At 39.4% G+C, this 23,308-nt stretch overlaps 1 protein-coding gene across 2 annotated transcripts; it reads left to right on the top strand.

The window, feature by feature from the left end:
- Window positions 1-296: 296 nt before the first annotated feature.
- Window positions 297-23,308, top strand: SLC25A24 (solute carrier family 25 member 24). 2 transcript variants are annotated; one of them, XM_085068251.1, is made up of 10 exons: window positions 297-616; window positions 11,424-11,550; window positions 12,068-12,155; window positions 12,590-12,701; window positions 15,295-15,453; window positions 15,789-15,941; window positions 17,018-17,125; window positions 18,753-18,920; window positions 20,007-20,157; window positions 20,805-23,308. In XM_085068251.1, the coding sequence occupies exons 1-10, from the start codon at window positions 431-433 to the stop codon at window positions 20,981-20,983; spliced, it is 1,431 nt and encodes a 476-aa protein (XP_084924377.1). In that variant the 5' UTR covers window positions 297-430; the 3' UTR covers window positions 20,984-23,308. The 2 variants fall into 2 exon arrangements, with proteins under 2 accessions (XP_084924377.1, XP_084924378.1); XM_085068252.1 differs by lacking the exon at window positions 297-616 and adding an exon at window positions 5,386-5,534.

Here is a 23,308-nt window from a genome sequence, read left to right as displayed (position 1 = left end):
AGATGCCTTCCACTGAGGCTTCCACCACTAGCCCAGAATGGCGGGGAACTAGAATGAGCCCAAGTGTCCACACTAGGTCTTTTGCAGTGTTTTTGGTATTGCTCTGCTTGTACTGTAAGCCTTGAGCTGACACAACCGGGCGGGAGCGCTGTGCCGAGCCCGAGGGGTTGCGAGCAGCTCTCTTGCCACAGCGCGCATTTCCCGCCCAGCGGCGTGGGTGGAGGGAGGGAGCTGTGCCGAGCCCCGGCGCTGCCCGCCCTCCCTGTTTCCCTCACTCCGCCCCTCGCCGCCGGGCGGCCCTGGGCCAGCCCTCCCTTCCCCTCCCCTGGCAGCTGCGAGCTGTGGCAGTATCGCGGGCGGTGTCTCGTCCGCGCCCAGCTGGCGGGAGTCGAGGGACGCTGTCCGTCTGTCCGCGCCGCACGGCCCCGACATGTTCCAGCTCCTGCGAGGCTTCGTGCTGCCGGCGGCCGCCTGCGAGGGGAACAGGGATGGCGACTCCCGGTACGCCAACCTCTTCAGGAAACTGGACCTCAACGAAGACGGGAGGGTGGACATCGCCGAGCTCCAGACGGGCCTCCGGGCCATGGGCATCCCGCTGGGGAAGGAGGCGGAGGAGGTAAGCGCGGGCCCGCAGCCCCTGCCGAGCGGTCGCTGCCGAGCGGTGTCTGCCGGCGCCCCGCGGCCGTGAGGAGGGCGAGGCGGGCCCGACCGCCCCTCCCGCCGCTCAGCCCGAGGGACGGGGCGCGGCCCGGCAGGGGCTGCTGCGCGCCCGGGAGCCGCGTCTGGCGGCTTGGGGCCGCTCCTGGATGGAGGCGGCCTCGGGCCTGCCGTTTTCCTTCCCCGGAACGCTGTTCAGCGCCAGCGGCAGCGTTGTACAGGCACGCCCCGGGTTGTAGGCGAAGGGTCCCGAGCGCGTACGGCTGTCGGCGGTTCCTCTGCCAAGTGGGTTTACTCATCGTGCGTGGACTTTTGACATCCTTTGATTTCTTATTGAGTGATACTTGATAGCACATTCCTTTTCCAGCGTGATAAGGGATGGTAATTTACAACTTTTGTGCACCACTCCACCCATGTGTAATCTAAATCAGAGTAAATTAAGGTTTGCTTTGGGCAGCAGGTAGTGTAAATCTGCATAGCCGTAGGTTGCAGTTTCAGAACTAGTTATTTAAGCTAAACACATAGGGAAATGATTCTTCTTGGCATGGGCTGTTGTCACATACCGTGGCCCTCTATTAGAAAATGCACGCTTGTAACAATGGCCGTCAAACCATGAAACTGTGCACTCTGTGGTGTGGCTTCTGCAGTGATCAGGTGGACTACTACATTCCTTTGTCTCTTGTATCAATGCTGTGACCTCAGAAGTCAGTAAAACTTAAGTCATCAAGCATTCCAGTGTGATGCTGACTTACACTAGCAGATGTGACCTGTTCCCTGGAAGAGAAACTTCTCTTTCCTAATTATTTTAAGTAATCCCTAGGGATCAGCATATAAAATCATTTAATGCACAATTCTGTAGGCACAAGTGTTTGTGGGTTAAGGCAAGTCTGCACTGACTAGGCACACATGGGTTGATTTTGGCTGAGCAGACACAGGTGAGGTCCTGGGGGAGCTAGTACTGTAACAATTCTTGTTTCGCTATGAGGAAGGATTTCATGGCATCCCACTGCTGTGCCTGTACTAGCTGTTGCATACTTTCTGAAACAGATGCAGGAAATGGAACTTAAGTTTCAACTCCAGTGTTAAAAGAGGTATTGGGTCAATAATTCAGTGACCTAATGCTGCTTGTGTGACACTGCCAATTTTTCCCTGAGGTCTCATTATTTGGTTTCTGTTTTGCCTCTTTCTGTTATATTTAATTCTCTGTCTCCTGTACTTAAGGGAAAAGTATCCAACAGGCCTCTTGAGTTGAATGGTGTTTATGCAAGGACATAAATGAAAGCACACTTTCACTTCAGTACTGCTGCTGGTCAAAATCATCTTTACAATAGGTACACTTTGTGGTGTTAGATTTTTGTGCATAAAGGAGGGACAGTTTGGCCTTTTTAGTTATCCATGAGAGTTGTCAGTATTCAGAGCATGCTAGTTATGAACTTCAGTCACATAATATACACACATTGTTGCAAAACTGTTGTACCAGTTTGACTGTAACAATTTGGGGTTTTTACTTGTATTGAACAGCAGGGAAACAGGTGACCAGCTAATTTTCTGGTGTTTAACAAAGGTGGTCTTCCCACATAATTCACCGAAAGCCCTGGTGTGCTACTCAAGGTGTGAGCAACTTAGAATTGAAGTTTTAAGTTCTTTCTCAAAGTCAGTGATCTTTATTAATAGTGCACATCTGAGCAGCTGTCAGATTGTTCTCAGTTGCTTCAGGATAAACTGAAAGGGAGACCCACGGAAGAGATAGACATTAGCTAGATGTGCCTGGTTGTTAATAGAGAGCAGGAACTGCTGCCTTAGTTGTTAAAGAAACACAGAGTAAACAAAATAAGCCATGAGTCATCTTCTCATTTGGGAGGGGTGGAAGAATTTCTGGAGTGCAATGAAACTTCTATATGCTCACTGTTTTAAACTATGGTGGGCACAGTTTGAATGAGGAGCTAGACTAGTTCTGTGTAACTGTTAATAACTAGACTGCTTGTAATAAAAGAGCCTCAGTAAGAACTTGCCTTCTTCTGCTTCTTTCCTGCCTTTATGTAGCTAATCTGCCTCCTGTACTTTCTTGTAGCTCAAAGCTGCCTTTGCCCACTTCAGGCTCTAAAGTGATGTTGAATTGATTTTTTTTTTTTCCCCACTGTTTGGTAAAAAGGTATTTTATTAATGAAGTCAGATATTGCAACATCATATTTGTGTTTGGACAGGCAGAATTAGTCTTATAATTACTAATAACTAATGAGTAAGGAATTGAGACATGAAAATATTATACAGTGGGGCAAAGTGTTATCTACTAAACTGCTCAGCCCTGCCAGCATAGTGGCACCATGGCATGGGCAGAGCTTGGGATATCCTAGAGCAGAGTAGGCTTTGGTGCCTCATGGCTGGATCAGAGTCTCAAGTCTCAGTATGTTGATTCTGGTCTGCATTAACTTTCCAAAAATCTATTGCAAGGCTAGCTTCCAACAGATGGGATGAAATCTGTGTACCTGGGAATATTGGCTGTTGTTCTGCTGACGTGCACAGCTGCTTCCTGGCTAACTCCTGGAAAAGGGAACTGTGTGAGCATTCCTGGTTTCACTGCATAGTCACTTGGTTGATCCAAAGTTGTACCATCTTCACAATATAAATTAGTGTTTGTGCTACAAGTATTACTTTGCTCTTTTGTCTTTAAGTGCAGTTCCTCTCTAGAAGGAATATGCATGTTTTTAAAAGAGACGAAACTACTGTCTATCTGAGTGATAGACTACAGATACCCACCTTTCATTAGTTGTGAACCTGTAAGCTTTGGAGATAGGTTGCATGTCCCTCTAAGGAAGAATCATTTTTTTCCCATAGCAAGATATCATAGCACAACATGACAAAACCTCCTGACTGTGTTCTACTTGACCTGCCTTCTGTTAGTAACTGACAGACAAAAGTAAATGACTGGAAAATCTGCAATGTGTGCTGCTTAGAGGCTTCCAGGGTGACTCCTATTTTATATTGTATTGTATTACCTGCCAGAAATACCCAGGAAGGGGTAACTTTGCAAGAGTCCTGACATATGTCAACACCTATGAAGAATGAATTCAGTGTGCTGCCTGTCAAATGTTACTCTACAAGTAATATTAACAGCTATTGTACAGTGACTTTGATTAGGAGAGACACAAAATAGATGCTGGGATCAGATCACAAATGATCTCATGCTGTGTCTTCAGAATGCTGTGAGTCTTGTAGGCGGGAGAACCATAAATGGTGTGAGTGGTTGGATGAAGTACTATTTTTGTTCATCCTTCTGCTGCAATCAGTCCTCACAGTAAAACCGTAGGAGGTGAACCCCATATTTCAAGCTTCAGTTTGGGATAGGAACAGCCAAGTATTCAAATTCAGGTGCTGTTTATACGTTGAGTTCTGGAGCTAGGAGTAGGAACATGTTACTGAAATGAATAATTGCATTCTGGAACCAGTGTAATGATCTTACTTGGACTAATTCTCTGTAACGTTTTGACATAAGTCTTGGCTACATTAAAGCTCTTTTGGATAAAGAAGCAGCGTGAAGAGACACCTCTGTGTGGTGGAGACAGGGCATAAGGAGACTTAATTCTCAACAATCAGACTATGGTCTGCTTAGAGTAATTGACTATTTCTAAAAATTTGAGTCCAATCAAGTCTAAAAATACTCAAAAAAATTTAAATATGTTTCTGCATTTAAACTGTAGGAAATTCAGAATTCTGTCAAGTGAGGCAGGCTTCTGAGCTGTGTTCCACTGCTGTGTCTCAGTGTGATGATGGGTGAGAATGGGGCCAGGTGTGTATTGTTTCCTTCTGTGCTTTTCTCTGGCCTCTAAAAACTGCAGCTAGATAATAGTGCTTCAGAGCTTGAGCTTTCCATAGCAGTTCTTAGTTCAGACAGCACACTGTTTTTTAGTGAGTGAGCTAAATACGTATCCTTAAATATTTCTCCACTGCTTTATTAAGATTATTGCACTTATTTTAATTTTGGTAACTTCCCCTATGTGGCAAAATTGGAAGGGTAGTAGAGCAAGGTAACTGAAGCCTCCTTCATCATGTTGTAGCTTGACTAGAAACAGAAGAAACACCAATTACTTTGGCAACTTTGAAGAAGATACGTGGGTATTTTATATCACACTGTATCTACTCTTAGAATTTGTCATGCCTGATATGCAGATTCACAGTCTTAAAAGCTTCAGTACTTCCCTGTCTCTGTGTTATTCTTTATATGAATTGAAGCTTTGTGACACCATAAGAGTTTGCCCAGAACTTGGTATTATATATTTAGAGTAATCTCGGATCTTCAGCTTTTTATCAAAACAGAGGTCATGTCATGTGATTGTAGAAAATGGGAACCATTTAGTCCCTTTAAACTTCCCTTTTCAAGTCCTAATAGATGTGATGATTATGACTGGTTATGGGGACGTAATTGTGAAGTACTGCAAATATATTCACTAATGTATTCAATTTGTAAATTTGAAATTGAATACATTTAATTTACTTTGCTTCCATTGTAAGCAAACATGTTATCATTATTTCATTTCTATATGTAAAGCTTCAGAAGCTTTTAACTGATATGTGCTGCAGTCTCCAAGTCCCCATATGAAAGAGCAAGATGAATCTTAAGTTTGTTTTCATAACACTTTAAACATCCAAGGAGATAAAACAAATTGTTTTTTAATACTAACTTCATAGTTTTTTTTCCTGAACAGTGACAGGGTACAGTGGATGATTAATTCTTCCTCCTGTTGCTGCAAAGTGCATTAATGCCAAGAATTCCCAAATATGGGAAGCCTCACCTCTGAGACATCTCTTTACTGCTGTTTCGAAATGCTTTGCTAAATCGCTGTCTTGAGACAGCAGTGTGTCCCAGGTGAACAAACAAGGTAAACTGTTAAATCTTTTGAGAGACTACGGCTGGGATGCCTCTGCAGCAGAGTGGTCCTGTTTAATGGGAAAAGTCAGTCTACCAAGTATGCTCAAAGTCAAAAATACCAGTGTAACTTGCAAGGAATGCTGAATGAAAGTTCAAGGGATAGTTTGCATCTTCCATGTATGCTGTTTCAGATTCTTGAAATTTAATTCATAACTATGAGTTGAGAGAGTTTATCCAGGTCCTGAAGGAGTAGCCTTTGCGAGGCATTTTGGGAGAGTATTCATGCTTGCATCTTGTCCTTTTTTGTCTCGTTTTCTAGAGATTCTGTTAGCTGCAATGGACCAGTGAGAAGATCTCTGCTAGTGCTGTCCTGTTGCAGGGAGGAGAAGTGCTTAGGACAGAGAATAGGAAGGGGAAGCTCTGCAGCTGATAGCAACATCTGCTACTGTCAAGGGTGCAAGTCTGCTGTACTGGAGTGGGGGGCTCTTCATGTGTGTCTGTGGCAGGTTTAAAGGGCCTGCTTGGATACTGTTACATGTTGGTAGTATCCTTTGCGTGGCAACTGAGTAAATATGAATGCTGAATTTGGACAAGTTGGGAGACCTTTGGAGGCAGTGCAAATTCCTGTTTTATTCAGTGTTGTGTTGGATTTCTGGAGGTGAAGTGTCAGTCTAGTTCACGTGTTATGTGGATGCATTGGGCTATAATGCTGTGTGAACACATCCTCAGGCCCTTTCCCTTTATGCTGGGTTTATCTCCCAACTGATGCAGTTTGGCAAGGCTGACTTTAATAATCTTTGCTAGTGTTTTTTGGGTTATCATAGTCTGCATAAATTTGTGTAGTCTTAGCAGATATAAATAGGAAGAGGACTGTTGTCAGCTATGTGTCCAGTAAAGAGAGAAGTGTTATGTATTCTTCAGCTGTGGCTGAATATGGCTTCCAATAATATTACAGTCAAATAACTTAAAATTGCAGAGCAATGTGAATGGCTAAAAAATATTTTTGAGGGAAAGAGTTGAAAAAGGGGAAAAAGAGGAAAAGGTTAAGTCATGATTGGTTTTATATATAGTACCTCTGATTTTAAAAGCAAATGTGAAATTTGGGAGTGTCTGAAGACGTGATGGTGTTCTTACTGTGGTGCTGGAGTTCTTTGTATGCAGTACTTGTATCTGTGCCCTTTGGAGCTCTAGTTGCACATTGCGGAACACATAATTGCTACTTGCACCAATTATGTGTCTTGTAGTGCTGTTCTGTGCGTATGTCTTTTTAAGATAGCATGATGGGAAGCCAGTAACTTCATGATGAATCACTTCCTTTTAAATATTCTTTATGTTATATCAATTAGCTGAAATAACAAGCTGATGACTGTATTGGTAATCTGTTGTACTCAGCAGTCCCACCTTTCACTCACAGTTCAGCTTTGTAAACAGAATGTGAAGGCTCATGCACAATACACAAATAATGATGATAAATAATGTAAAAATTAAACTGTGAATTTAAAAGAAAAATCTACAAAAAAAATCAAGATTTCTAGTATGTTGCATTCTTTGTCTACATTGTAGCCATGAATGTGTTAAAGTTCATAACTTTGGCACAGAGCAATCTAATAATTCACCAGGACACTTAGAGAGGAGAGTAAGGGGATTTGATGTGTTTATAAAGCCTGTGTGTAATTTTTTTTTTTAACAGACCTGCTGACTTACATTTCCACACCAAATACAGCGGTCTTCTGGAGGAGTAGGAATTCAACGCTGCAACATGATTTATATAATGGAGAGGTTTTTTTTTTTAAATACGTTCAGTGTTTCATTCTACTTGTGGCCTTTTGTGTTGGTGTTACCTGGCTGTGTAGGACTTTGAAAGCAGTATCAACTAAAGCTGTATCAACAAAATATGCAACAGAAAAAGAGCAAAAGTAGTAAAATAATGAAGAAAAAAAAGAAGAGAAAGGACAAAGATGACAGTGTCATGACTCAGTAGGTCAGCACAGGAGCATTTCAGTCTGTGTGAAGGCCTGTAGCATTAAAAAGAAAGATGACAGAATCATAACATTGTTTGGATTGTTAGTGATTGGTAGTATATTAGAGGTCATGTAGGCTAATTCTCCTGCAATAAGCAGGGACATGTTCAACTCTTATCAGGTTGCTCAGAACCCTACCCAGTCTAACCTCAAATATTCCGGGGGTGGAGCATCTGCCAGGCTCTGGACAACCTGTGCTAGTGTTTTACCACCTTCATTGTGGAAAAACTTCCTTATATGTAATCTTAATTGACACTCATTTAGTTAAAACCATTGCTTCCTGTCCTGTTGCTACAGGCCATGCTAAAAAGCTCATCCCCATCTTTTATATGCCCCCTTTAAGTACCTAAAGGCTGCAATAAGGTCTCCCTGGAGCCTTACCTTCTTCAGTCTGAAAAAAATCCTTTCCTCATAAGCACCTCATAAGAGAGATGCTCCTGCTCTCTGATCGTCTTTGTGGCGTACTCAGGACCTGCTGCAGCAGGTCCATGTCTTTGCTGTGCTGAGGACTCCAGAATTGGACACAGTACTCCATGTGGGGTCTTATGAGGGCAGAGAAGAGGGATGGAAGCTCCCTTGAGCTGCTGGTCATGCTTCTTTTTTCTGCAGCCCAGGATATGATTGGCTTTGTGGCCTGCAAGCACACATTGCTAGCTTGTGTCATCATCTAAACTGTCTTCCTATATCTGTCGGTAATTAACAATTCTTTATGTGGTTATAATTTCATTTTATCTGGTGAATTATCCTCATTGCTTGGGGTTACAGTTTTTAGACAATGAGAAATGGTGTGCCTTGAAAAATAAACATTTTCCTCTTGGGTCTGGGATTCTGTAAAGGTGAAGTGATCCCACAGTAAGGCTGTAACAAGAAATGGCAGGTTTTACGTGGCAGGCATGCTGAACATTGTTTCCCAGGACTTGTAAGCAAGTGTTGGCACCTTGATTGGTTCCTGCTCTATTGTAAGCATGCCTATTTTAAAATGCATCCAGTTCTCCTCCATCAGAGAGCTTGGTGAACCAGGCACTGGCAGAGTGACAAGTGGCTGTGATTATACAAAATCTAGTAGTATATTAAATGCAGAACAGCAGAGTTGGATTCAGTGTTGAGTTGAAGTGGGGAGTGATTGGATGATGGAATGGTTTGCTTGTGGAGGCTGTGGAATCTCCTTCCTTGAAGGTGTCCAAGATTCAATTGGATGTATTCCCACACAGCCTGATCTAATTAGATCTAATTACAGGTGCTTTGTGCTGGGGTTGTGTTCAATGGACTCCAGAGGTTCCTTCCACCTTGAATTATTACTTGATGCTGTGAAGGGGCAGTTTGTACCTAGGACTCAGTGTGCCAGGCTCCCCACAGAATCGAGTAGGTGTCTTTCTGCTGGCTATGCCCATGGGGTGTGTAACCCCCAGGAGGAAGTTTCTGCCTGCCAAGTGGAAGACAAGCTTCTTTCAGTCTTCCTGTTAGTTCCTGTTAATTCCACAAATTTGCACATTTTTTAATCTGTAAGATTAAAAATTAAAACTGATTTTTATCTGAAATTTTTACACCCACATAATTAGTTCATTTCATAGACAGCAAGAGGCTTTTGTTTGCATGAGCTTTTAGATTTGTACTGAGAGAAAAACCACATGTGCCGTATAATTTTGTTGCCTGTCATTTCTGTTCTACTGCCCAGAGAGTGGCTGAGACTGCCTTGAAGTCTGGAAAATAACTGTCAAAACAAAAGTAGGAAATGGACAGTATGTTTGTGCTTACCCTTTTCTTATTGTTACAATATGAAATCCACTTCCTTGGCAGATGAACTGAAAGGTGCACCCCTTCACACAGAGAAATTGCCAGCTTTCTAAACTTCATAGGAATTCCTGTTTTCTTTGGCTCACATCATCCTCAGCAGTGGAGGTTCTATAATAATAATTTAGTTCAAGTTTGTCATATCTGTGAGACAGAAAAACACTTTCCTTCTGCTTTTTGGTTTGTGTAGTTCAGATAGCAGTAGGGAACAGTAACAATTTGTGTTGAGTAGAACTCACACAAAATGATTACAAGTGCCATTTTAGTCAGCGCTTTTCAGGAGAGTGTGGCAGCCCAGCAGGACACTCAGACCTTGCAGCATGAGGTGCCATGCGTGGAGTAAAAGATGGCTTGAGATTGCAGTGTCTCTGAAAGGGGACTCGTCAGACTAGTGTAATTTTTATTGGTTGGGTTTGGTTAGTTTTTTGTTTGGGTTTGAGTTCATTTTTATTGTGCACAACTTGTTGTATTATGGAAGGTAAATAATTTGCTCATTTCACTGTGGTGTACCACATAGTTTTCCTCCATTTCATTGAGAAGTCCTTGATGATCTTATAAAGTTTTGGGGTTTTGAGATGAAGTGTTAAAGTACATCACTTTTTGTAGAGGGATAAGAAAGATAAAGGAGGCAACATAAATGTGTTCAGATGTCTTCAGTCTTTTTCAGACACCTGCAACGAATACACCAATTTTCTGCTTCCTCTGTGTTTAGTTTCTGTAGCCTAGAACTTATTGGACTTTGGTCTTTTGAGGACCTCTATTAATTAAAGAGGAGTAAACAAAATTAAAACCAGATTTTGCAGATTAGAACAGCAATGCAAGTCTTGTTGAGAGTTACTTTATTCAGAAACTACAGTTGCGCAAGGCAGTCTGCTAAATAGAAGATACTTGGCAGAATTTTTTGGCATGTGCTTTACACATAACCTGAAGTGCTCTGCAACACACTGCAGGGTAGTGAGGAGAGTGTGCTATCGGGTTGGTCTCCTGTCCTGCTGCCCCCCTAGGATTTCACACAGTGAGAGAAACCACAGGGCCCAATGCCCAAAGGAGGGGATAAGGCATAATGTTCCTTTAATCTTGTGTTCTAGAGCAGGGTTCTGAGGTGGTTTTCCCTGCTGCCTTCCTGTGTCTCCTGCTGGGGAGAGGGCAGTGCTGTGGCAGTGTGAGGAGCAGATGCAGTGGCTGTGGCCCTGCTGTGGCCTTGGCTCTCTGCAGCCCTCTGTGTCCAGAGCTGCCCTTGCTGCAGTGTAAAGCCCAACCTCCTAAACCCTGCAGAGTTTCCCTGGCCTTTGCCTTGAGCACAAGCCTCAGCAGTTACAGGCTGATGCTTGTGGGGCTGCTGTAATTTCCCTTTTCTAACAAGTAATTTTTGCCACTTGAAGATGATGGTGTTTCCTGGTCCTTTGTTGGTGGAGAAGTGTCTGCCTGGGCTGTGTTTCAGACTTGTTTCCTGCAGTCCTGGCAATTGCATACCGTGCATCCAATGCATAGTTAATTTTACATTTAGGTGTTTCTCTCTGCAGGACAGTTCCTAGGAAGCACATGGAAGAAAGGAAGATAAGTGTGTATTTGTTACAAGTTTGTTTAAATTGCAGTCAGGGCTTCAATTCAAAACAGAAAGCCCTGTTCTGTCAAACACTGGGACAAGATCTTTGTAAATTTTTGGTCAGCATTTAAATAGTTAATTGCTGTTGGTATTTTTAATCGTTATAATTCATAATTAATAGACTGCTTGATTAAGATGATAGTCAAGCTTCTGCTTGTTTAATTTTACTGACAGCTTTAATGTACAGGAAACTCACAGGCTTAAACTTGTTCTCTCTCAGGTTTTTCTCCTGTCCCCCACTTCTTCCTCCACAAATTATTTGATACCTGTAGGTATACCTTGCCAGTGCTTGTAAGAAGCCTTGAAACTTCAGCACAGAAAAGTTATGTAAATAATAAATAATGCTTTCTTAAATATATATTTACTGCCATGCGTTCTCTCTCTCTATGCCGATATTAATGTGTTAAATTCTGAAAACAAAATGATGCTTTGTGACCTGCTGTAATATGGAAAAATAAAATACTCATTTTTCTCTCAATAGAAAATTTTTAAAGCTGGAGATACTAACCAGGATGGACAGCTGGATTTTGAAGAATTTATGCAGTATCTTAAAGAACATGAGAAAAAGATGAAACTGGCATTTAAGAGCCTGGACAAAAACAATGATGGTATGCCTTGATTTATGCTATTTGTTCAAACATTGTTTGAAGCAACTCTGCATTTAAAGTAGTCTAAGTTATATTCTTTGTCTGAACTGGAAACAAAAAGTTGTGGATATGGAACCTTTACTTCTTTTCCTTAGTAAGATCGTGATTAAAGTTTGCTGTAGATTGAAAAAATAATTTATTATAGTCTTTATTCTTTCTATTTTCTTCCACGTACACTGAACTGGGACTCTTTATACCCCATATACAGAAACTATAAGGAAATTTCTAACTATTTCTAGCTATTAAAGATAAACCAGTTTTTAACTAACTGTATATTTGCATCCCATTTGGTTGCATGATTTTAATGTACCTACCTTTGCTTTGTCCTTATGGTAGACAATTAAAACACATCATCTGTGTTTAAGTTGATTTTTAAATCATCTTTGCAATTATCCAGCTGTTACAATGACCTCCAAGGTGCTAAGCTTATTAAGATCCACATTTTAAATACGTACCATCTTTGTTCTAATGTTTCAAGGAAAAATTGAAGCATCCGAAGTTGTCCAGTCCCTCAAGATATTGGGTATAAACATTTCAGAAAAACAGGCAGAAAAGATCCTGCAAAGGTCAGGAATTATTATTTTTGAAGAATTTTAATCTTCCTTGTGTTGTTAATTATTATATTTTTATATTTCAGAGGGCAGGATAAATGGGATTATGGCTTTGAAAGGTGTTGGTAGTTACTATTGGAGCATTTGGTTCCAGGAGGAGAATGTTACTTCATTTCCCTGTAAATATTGTTGATAAAGTGGAGCATTTAATTGATATATTATGTTTTTAAATGGAATATGACAGATGCACTTGGATAAGAGAAGCATAGCACTGAAAGGTCATGGCAGATTCAGCCTTGAAGTCACTATATGGAATTTGCAGTCAGTTGTTATTGATGTGATAACCAAAGTTAAAAAAGGGGGGGAAGAGGAGGAAGAAAAAGCAAAAAAACAGAAGAAAACCCCATAGCTGCTATTTCCTTATATAGTTTTGTTCAATTTCTTTTCAGTATCGATGCTGATGGGACAATGACAGTAGACTGGAATGAGTGGAGAGACCATTTTATGTTTAATCCAGCTACAGACATTGAAGAAATAATTCGATATTGGAAACATTCCACTGTAAGTTCAACTTCTCTTGTAACCTAGTTGCACCTCTTAAATTCATCTCTACTGTGTTACTTTGTGATATTAAGTGTAACGTTTCACACTTGTTATATTTCAATGTATCTGTCTTGTTTGGTTTTCCTTTGAAATTCACGCTCTCCCATTTACCAACAGGATTGTGTCATACGAGTTTCTTCTGAAGGAAGAATTTTGTCTAAACTTTTCAAATAATTATCAGTAATTCTTAGGACAGAATATTTTTTCTCTTTTGGAGAAATTCCACAGAAAAATAATAACCACAATAGCAAATATTTTTCTTTTCCCATTACAGTGTGATTTCATTTGTTGAAACAAATTATATAGACATTTTAGCAGTTTCTTATGTTGAAATTAGTATTTGCATTTAAATAGTATCATAATTATCCAAAAATCACTGGTGTCTTTACTGGTGATTTTCTGTGCACATTGTGTTCTTTTGTGTCATAGAATTTAGTTTAAGAATACAGAATATAAAGCAATAGGCTGTCCACTGTGCTGAGAAATTATTTAAGTTTTTATTGAATGGAGCTGTTGATACCTCAGTGCCTGATTTTTAAGAACAATAATAAAGTGAGTAAACACTAGTAATCCTGTTTGCTAAATACCCTTACTGTAGATTTTTGGAGTAAATAAAGTAAGGTTAGATTTCTTTGAATATAGTGAGACCATTTATATCTCCAGGGATTAGTCAGCATTTCCATAATAAAAAACAGTTTATGAGATCTGAGAGCTTTGAGTGTTTGACACTGTACCACCTCAGCTCAGGAATGCTTGCCAAAAGGGAGTTAGCTCCCTGTTTGCTGAAGAAAGCGCTTGAAGCACTGCTATGAGATCAAATAGTCCTGGTCCCAGCTTACTTAGTGGAAAGAACCTTTGCTTTAATAAAATGCTTCTTACTATTGTTAAATGTAAGATCTGTGTTTTTCTTTTTTTGTTATGGAATGTCATTAGTTGCCCCCAAGAAACAACTGAGGGAGTTTCTTGTGATCTTAGTGTTGCAGTCAGCTGATGACCCAGTTATCACAGCAGCCAAAATCCAGCTACACAGCAACACAGCTGCTCTTTCAGATAAGAGCAGATGTGACACCTCCCAGCCTGGCTGGCATTGACAGCTCTTAAAATTGTGTTTTTATTATAAAATTTTAGTTGCAATCAGACTCTTCCAAACAGCTACATTGGCATAGAATTATTATGGTAGCTGTGGCCGTTCTTTTCTAAACACCCTCAAATACATATTTTTTTATTCTTAGTTGCATTTAGATCTTGGTACACACAAGGTTTAAACGCTGGTAGATATGCATAATATCTCTAAGAACATTGGATTTATATTTTGAGAGTTCTGATTGATCTTTTGATGTTTCTGTGTAGCTGAGCAACTGATAACATCTTACTTCGAAACCTCAAATGCGAGAATGATGAAATGATTTTCTAATTAATCTGTTCTGTGTTCAGTATCCAGAATAGTCAGTGCTTATCCTTTTTGTCCAGTGGCTATATTTGCAGTCTGCATTCTGCAGTTTTTGTTCCAAATGACCAGGACAGTATTCTGTCTACTAACTAATACAGATTGCAGCATGAATTAGGGATATAGTGTCTGCACTTAAAATCAATGGTAGTTTAAAAGGTTTATCAGTTAACACACTTTCTGGTCAGTACTTCTCAGTTATTAATACATTCTTTTTATAAGTTTAATTTGTGTGTAATAGCAGATTGGCATTATCTACAGTGTACTTTTTCTTTGTGTCATGGTTATAAGTTGCACTTAAGAGCAAAGACAGTTTGAGTGACATGTGAGATTTCATAGTGTTATGTCTTAGTTTTATCATTAAAGCCTATATTAATGTTGTTCTTGGAAAAAATCTAATGGTAATGCAAACATACCCCCCTTAGTGAAATTTCAAACTTTATAGCTGAGGAAGGCAATTAAATGTGCCTTTCAGTATAAGCGATGATAAGAAAATATATAAAGCAAGTAGTTGAACTTTTCATTTTGTAGGATAATACTCAGCAGTTACTGGAAATAGAATATTCTGATATATCAGCTGTAAAAAAGCTGCTTTAAAATGTTATGGATGGTGGAGGAAGGAGACACCCCACATAATGTGTGAATAAATGACAGTGAGAGAGAAATCTCTTGTTAGCAACCTTAGCAGATTACCAGACTAATCCCACAAGGCTGTCTGGGGAAAGGTTAGCTGCAACATATAAGCATTTGAGCTTTAGTGCTGACTTTAAAGGACTGCTGATCATGACAGAATGTCTTTGCTTGGGCCCTACTCAAGGAGGAAATTTGTTGTAATTTTTAATGATGATGGTGCAGTCTTTGACATGGTGGGTCTGTGGTGTTACTGCTCGATATTTATGTAGAAGTCACTTAAAGCTGCTTTTTGTTGAGTAGTGATGCATAGCAAGTTAATTATAGAATGTAAATTAGGTATTTATTATTTGTAACTAGCACTTTATTTGCACATTCTTAGGTAGTATATTAATTTAAAATTAGAACTGTGGATAAAACTGAAGTGATGGAATGAGATAGTTATTTGTACACCTTTGCTTTGGATTCTAAAAGGTATTGGATATAGGAGATAGTTTGACGGTTCCAGATGAGTTCACAGAGGAAGAGAAAAAGACTGGTCAGTGGTGGAAGCAGCTGTTGGCAGGAGGAGTGGCTGGTGCTGTCTCTCGAACAGGTACAGCACCCTTAGATCGCCTTAAAGTCATGATGCAGGTAGGTGCAATGTTCAACAATTTTTTTGGTTTCCAGTGTATCACTTCAGTTTTCAGAGATCTGTTGGGAAAAATTGATGGCCAAGGTCAGTATGTAAATTGCAGAGGTCTGGCTATGTTTTGACAATTTCCATATTTTGTGTTCATAAAAATTGTATTTTATAGACATGTGGGAAAAAATGTGAGCAAAATATTACAGTACTTGTGCCACCGAAGAATTTTTCAATAGTTCATATGGTTTCTCTAGTTGATTTCTATGATCAATTTAATACTGACAAGTTTTATAATCTAATCAGAGCAGTGTTCTCTTCTGTGACTTTGGCTTTTTTTTTTTAGGTTCATGGTTCAAAGTCAAACAAAATGAATATAGCCAGTGGTTTTAAGCAAATGTTGAAAGAAGGTGGTGTCCGATCCCTTTGGAGGGGGAATGGTGTAAATGTTGTGAAAATAGCTCCTGAAACAGCTATTAAGTTCTGGGCTTATGAACAGGTAGGAATGAAAATAATGCTAAATAAAGTCCTAAATCACTCTCATTGTTCATTATTGACACTGTTGTATTACATCGGACTTCTTGTCACAGTTGGGGATTTTGCAGTAGTAATTTGAGGGACTTTCAGATTTAAAATAGTCTACTCTGCTGGTAGAATACTTACTATTAGGCAGATTTTATGTTGTAGTATGAGCAGTGTAAATAAATTCTATGTCATATGTTTTAAACTGTCCCTGAGTCTGCATGGCTTTGTATGCATTACAAGTACTGCATGGAGTACTGCATTAGTATCTAGATTGCTGCTTCAAAGTGACAGCAGGCAAAAACTTCGCACATTATGCTCGCTGAACTGACACGGATTCATTTAAAGTCAAATATCACAGTGCTATGTATGATGCCCTCATCCTGGATTTCAGAGTTATATTTACCTCTGAATCAGCTTTAAGCATCATGTTAAGGCCTAATCCTCCTTTGGAAAATGAACTCCCGTTCTGGTGTATTTAAATGAGCTTTATTTTTCCTCTGTGGGGTTTGCTAGTGCCTCAAGTAAGACTAAATGAGCATACTGCACATCTCTGTACAACTAGGAAACAAAAGCAACAAAAAAATCAAATAAACTTGGGGTTGTTGCAAGACTGAACAGCAGATTTTGGTGCCATAGAGTAACTGTGGGCACATTATTCTTTACTCATGGAGTGACACAGTATGTACAGCTCTCTAAGTGCCTCTGTGAAATTACTAGCTGATCTTTCATTCTTTGATTGGACAGCTGGATCTGCAAGGGAGGTTGGTTCCTCCTTATTTTCTGTGGTTCTTAGTATAGGTATCTTTGAGGTGGCTGTTTGTAGAATGCCTCATAGTACTGTGGGTGACTGAGGTATTCAATGTAGAGAATTCTTGCAGGCTGGAATGTTTATTGTGTTCTGGAGAACCTTTTTGAGTTACCAAATGTAAGTGTAAATACATGAAAAACTGAAACAGCTGGAAAAGACATTTTGTACTGTACTCTTGCCTTTTATAGTAACTCTTGCCACTCCTAAAAAACGTGTGTTGATTTTGTGTTTTAACTATACAGTACAAGAAGATACTCACTAAGGAGGATGGAAAGTTAGGCACTGTTGAAAGATTTGTATCTGGTTCTTTGGCTGGAGCAACAGCACAAACTTCTATTTATCCCATGGAGGTAAGTAACAGAGAATCTGCTTCCGTTGGAGCCTGCCAAATGTTTGGTTTGTTTCCAAAGTAGACCCCATTTTGCTCCTGAAAATATTGTAAAAATTCCTCTGTAATAAATCCTAATTTATTTTAACTTCGGGCTTAATTTCAGAATTTTAGTGCTGGGCATTTTAGAATATACTATGTTCTAACTGATTCTTATAATTCTCACATATGTTTCACTGTATTTTTTAAAAAACAATATTTAAATAAAACCCAGTTCAGGAAAGAGAATCACCCAAGACCTTTTAAAATTCAATATTCAAGCATTTTCTAAACTGGGCACAAATCCTTTTGTCACTATATGTAACCAAGCAATGATCTTGTCTGGGCAGAACTGAAGTTCTGTCATGTTAAGATGGGAAGTTGTGTCTGATAAGAGCAGTGTGGAGGAAGGATGTTACAGCTACAGCTCAGGCTGGGTGGATTGGCTGCTCTTTCCCCTGTAGGGCATATCTGTAGGAGGTACTACACATTGCAGTTTAACTAATGTTAATGTATTAACTGCTCCAGTGTAACTAATACACAACATTTCAGAGAAATAGGATGTTCTTTCTTCACTGGTGATTCCCCAGGAAGTTTACCATGTGTGCAGATATATGTTGGAATAGATGTTGGGTCTGGGACTAAACCAATACCAACATCAAGTTTGGTAATAATGGCAATTGCAACCTAAATAGCTTTTTCATAGTTAGGGATTTCAGTAGCAATAGAACTGTTTTCATTGCTGAAGTGATAATGATCTCTTTAAAGAGCGTTCTTGCTTGTTCCAGAGGCAGAGTCCCAGCTGACCTGAGTACAGAGATGGGTTATTAGGGAATAACTGAAACATGATGTAGCTTGTCTGGATTACACTGATCAGTGGAGACAGGTGAACTATTCTACAGTAATATCTTCTGGTCTTCCTCACAAAGATATGATACTGTTCTGGAAGTGTTTTTAGGATGTTTCTAAGTAAAAGAGAAAAGCCAAGTGCTAGCAAATTCCTGAGGAAGATGCAGTCTTAGGAGGATTTAAAGTAGACCAAGTTGTTGCTCAGGCAATTTCCTCTGTGGTTTCTATTGGATGCTGTTGATTTCTTTGTCCTAAGGTGCAGTACAGACTTATTTGCATTATTAATCAGGTGCTGGTTTTCAGCAGTGAAATACAATCCTTATATTCATTAACTGCCTAAGTGTCATACTTTTTGAAAGATTATTTTCTGACCATGCTTTAGTGTTTCCAGACCAGAAGTGTCATCTGCCAGCATGTTAGTGCTCTCACTTGTTCCTTAGCTAATACTTCTATTGAATATTGCCTATACTGTTGCCTTCAAGTTGATCAAATAACTTTTTTAATCAAGTAAATAAAGCTAAAATGCAATTTAAAAAGGCTAAGAATTTATAAGCTAGTATATGGTAATGTGTGGTGCTCTGCACTAAGGACAGAACCTGAAGAAGCCTGTGCTAGCAAAGCCTTGCCAGTAATCAAAGGAGGTTTGGAGCACCAAAGTGCAAAGCAGTTCTAGAGAATTGAATAAGCAGAGGTATGCTGTGTATATAGAATAGATTAATAAATAGGTGTGTAATTAAGGCTACTATTTTTTTTCCTTTTAGGTTTTAAAGACCAGATTGGCTGTGGGTAAAACAGGGCAATATTCTGGGATGTTTGACTGTGCAAAGAAGATTTTAAAAAGAGAAGGTCCAAAGGCCTTCTACAAAGGCTATATTCCTAATATTCTGGGTATAATTCCTTACGCTGGCATTGACCTTGCTGTTTATGAGGTGAGTTTAGATCGATGCATGCATGTAGCTGTCATTAGTTAATTTACAAAAATCGTAAATATTCTTTAGAATATTTGTATCATTGTACTTTTATAGCTGATTCAGTTTAAAACAGACAAATGAGACTTTCCACTAATCTTAGTAGACCTCAGTGTTTCTGTTTGTCCCTCCTTAGGAGTGCCTGGGCAGATGGGCCCTTCCATGCAACAGTACCAAGCAGGAAATGTACTAAGACAGGATTATACAGACCTTGGCAGTACAACAGGCTTGCACACTTCCCTAACCTTGTTAGACTGGAACAGACCCATTCTAGAGTAAATATGGGCCTTAAAAAAGATTTTCCTATTATGGTCCCTATCTTGCATTTATGATAGTTTATACATTGTTTTGCCGGTTGTCTGATTTATGAGTGGATTATATTACCCTGAATTCCTTGTGTGTCTGTGCATGTCACCAGAATTCTTTCTGGCTGGCATAGCTTTCCTGAGGAGTTTGAAACACTGCTTTTTCCTTTCAAGATAAACTGGCACCTATTTCACCCACCAGCAATGCTGAAAATCTTTTATCTATCTTGTATAATATGTGTTACTTCTAAGTGTGTTAAATAACTCAGATGTGCAGGCTAATTTTTTTTCTAGTCTAGACAAATCTTCTTTTGCATTAGTAATCACCAGAACTGCTTAAACAAACATTTTCAAAGCTGTATGGAATTTCTTTTTTACAGTTTGCATCCCTGTTTCTGCACGGGGTGATACGCACAGCTGTGTGAGCTCTTGTTGCACTCCGTGGGATGCTGAGTTGTTTCCCTCCTCCTCTCCCCAAAGTATTACAGGTGCATGGGCACTATTCCTGCTGCTGGATCTTTTAAGAATTTCTCTTCTAGGTACTAACTGTTGTAGTCTGGTTGAAGTCCTACCCTGTGTGCTCAGGTGTTTGCCTGTGCACTTTAAGTGTGTAGGACTGGCCCGGAGAGATTGGTGCTTTTCAGGATTGAGCCTGTAGGATTTGTTAATGAATAAAGAGGTATTTGTTTACCTTCTTGAATGCAGATTTTCTGTTTTACTGTTTAATTTTATACCTTGGCAGCTCTTAAAGAGTACGTGGCTAGAACACTATGCATCAAGCTCTGCTAACCCAGGTGTTTTTGTGTTGTTGGGATGTGGCACTATTTCCAGCACATGTGGGCAGTTAGCCAGTTACCCTCTTGCTCTTATCAGAACACGCATGCAGGCTCAAGGTGAGTTCTTTTGTACTGTGTGGTCTCATTAAAATTGTATAATTCGGGATAGCGCTAGCAGAGACATAGGAATAAAAAAAAATCTTGGAAAAACCAAGGACATAGCTGGAAAATTCTTCTTAATGTTGGTCCCCTCTTCCTCTTACCCCCAACATTGTTGTTCTTCATACTTGATTTAAAAAGGAGCATTTCAAGCACTGATGCTTTGTGTATTCTGAGAGCCACATTCCATACAAGACTACCAGACACAGAGTCCCTGTCATAGTCTAGAAGCACCTTTCTAAATTTTAGAAGGTTTTCTGAATTTTAGAGATTAAATGACAGGGCTTGCATTGTCTTGTGAGGGTAGACAGCAATGTTTGCTCTGTAGGACATTTCATGAAGACAGTTTCATAGTTGACATTTTTGCTTGATAGGTTTCTGCACAGACTTAAGGATGGGAGCCTAGATTTCCAAAGGAATATAGGTTGATAATGCATTTCAGTGAGATTTATACACATGGATGTCTCCTAAATGTCTGGGATTAAAAGTTCCCTTTTCAATGACCCTAGAGGTAATAGAAGGCTCACCATCCAGGTGTTCAATACTTGCTCAAGAATTTTAATATTACTAGAACTGTTGTATAACACTTTATCTTTTTGTTCTAGCCTCGGTGGAAGGAGCTCCACAGCTAAACATGGTTGGTCTCTTTCAAAGAATTGTTGCTACAGAGGGACTCCGAGGACTTTATAGGGGTATAGCCCCTAATTTTATGAAAGTGCTTCCAGCTGTCAGCATCAGCTATGTTGTATATGAAAAAATGAAACAGAATTTGGGAATAGCATGAAATGAAGGAAAAAGGTGAGATGTTTCTAATGTTGTTGGAAACACCAGAACAATAATGTTTTTCACGTAATCTGTTCTCACAATTAGAGACAGATCTTTATGGAGACATGCTGCAACTTCCACATTTGCCCTTAATGGGAAGAAACTTTCTTAAGTTTTAGTTCACCATTTCTAAACAGATACCTATATTGCACTTTAAAATGTCACTGAGTTGAAAAAGAAAAAATCAAGAAACTGTCTTTAAATCAGCAGTATGTTTTTATTTTTAGGAAATCATGCATATTTTACTCATTGGGTTTCTTAAAATTTGTCCTTTCTAAATGTGTATTTGTCTTGGATCAAACCAAAGGTAGGAGAAGTTTATACTGCCTTGATACTGAAAATATGAAAGTGACTTTTTGTTTTGTCACGCTGCCTATACTCAAGCAATTCACAGGCAAGATTTTGCATGCCTAAAAGTGAGCACTTTTTTGTTATTTTTGAAGACTGAATGTTGAGTTTGTGAAAAATAGCATCTTGGATACACACAATGATGGCGTAACACATTAAAATGTAGCCCATCACCTTTATCTTCAGGCAAACCTTTTTTATTTTTCATTATTTAAAGAGCTTGAGGAACTGCTGTTCTGCGGTACCAGAATACCTCAAATGGATTTACACGGTATTTTTGTAATACAGTCAGCAATTTTGATAACTTGCTCCACTGGACCTGCTTTTCATTGCACTTGTAAATGTCAGTACCATTAACCATAGCAAGATTTGGGTTGCAGCTGCATGCTTTATAGGATCATAATACACAGGAACAGAAAAGGCTTGGGTATTAGATCCATTCTGTACAAAGTGCAAATTGTTATTTAAAAACAGGGTGGAGAGTCCAGTATTAAGCTGGTAGTAATTGTAGTACAGCCAATAGCAGAACTCTTCATAGCTGCCTTGGGAAGAGGAATGCTTCTCATGTTGAACTCTTCATTCTCTCCCTTATTCAGAGGGCTACAGTCCACTATGTGCTGTTAGGCAGTAGAGGATTGCATTATTATGTGAAGGTTTTTTACAGGTTTGTCATGTGAGCTCAGTCTTTTGTGCATGCTGGCTGTGAGTGTGAAATTCTGATAGCAAAATACTGAAATGTTTTATCCAAGTGACCAAGTGGCAGTGCTGACCTCAGGTGCCCATCAGATTGATGTTAATGTAGCAAGCAAAGCATGCATGCAGACTTGTTAGTGCTTGAGAAATGCCTCCTCCTAAAAAAACAAAAAAGCAGCACTTCATCAATGCAGAAAGTTAGGTTTTTCCATGTACAAGTCCTTCCAGAGTGGCGTCCCTTGTTTTCTTTTATTTTTTTGTGTGTTTTGAGAGGCACACAGTTGCCTTCAGGCCTGAACACTGAAATAGATTAACAATTATTACTGAACTAATTTGTTAGGCTTTTTCTGCTTTCTGTAATGTGTAGTGTCTTAATCTTGGTAAATTCGGGATTATACTTACCTTGACCTTCTAAAAGCAACTGCCCTTAGACCACTTCCTGAAATTGGATTACTGAAGGAAGAACTTTGTTCTGTTAAGGTCATTAAGGGTCTTCTTTTTAATTTTTTTTGGGGGGGGGCAGGGCATGGCTTTTTAGTTGTTGGTTTTGGTTGGTTTTTTTAACAGACAAATAAGCAAGCAAAAATAACTTCCTGAACCTTCTTTCATCCACATACCATTTGGACCATACTTTTCAAACAGCAATCACGTGTAAATCTGTGTTCAGTGCTTCCATGGCTAGTCCTTATTCTCCATAAATTGATATATTACTCTGTAAAATCTGTATTATAAAATGTTGTTTTATCAGATTTCAGAGAATGGCAGCTCTAGCTGTATTTTGGCCTTCCCTTTAGGGAAACGTTGGACTTTGCACTTTTTTAAAAAAAAACAAAAAGTCATTCTATCCAAATCATTTATACGTATAATGCCTTTCTGATATGAGTGTTTCTTGGTTTTGCCAATATTCTTGTACCTTTGTGGAATTTGTGAGATCAGTCGCTGATAATTTTGTTTGATTGTGACCAATGAGCAAATGTATTGTGTGTGTGATGTAAAGATGACTTTAGCAGTTTCAATCTTCTAAACTTGTTTCTTTTTGTTCATAGTGTGCAAGTGCCATTATGAATATTGAAATCATGGTGACTTTTTCAAATGTTGAAAAGATGAGCTGTTTCAGATTTGATTGTTCATTATGTGCCTTGATGATGACTGTGTTCAATTGTGTATTCTTTGTCTGCTTAATGTATGTTTACCTTTTTAGCTCTATAAAACTACCAGTTTCTAATAAATACTTGTTTCCTTA

This window comes from Lichenostomus cassidix, chromosome 8 (assembly GCF_008360975.1).
Source record: "Lichenostomus cassidix isolate B80296 chromosome 8, HeHo_3.0, whole genome shotgun sequence".
NCBI lineage: Eukaryota > Metazoa > Chordata > Aves > Passeriformes > Meliphagidae > Lichenostomus > Lichenostomus cassidix.
The sequence above is the reverse complement of the archived record's forward strand: the minus strand, read 5'-3'. Positions and strand labels throughout refer to the sequence as shown.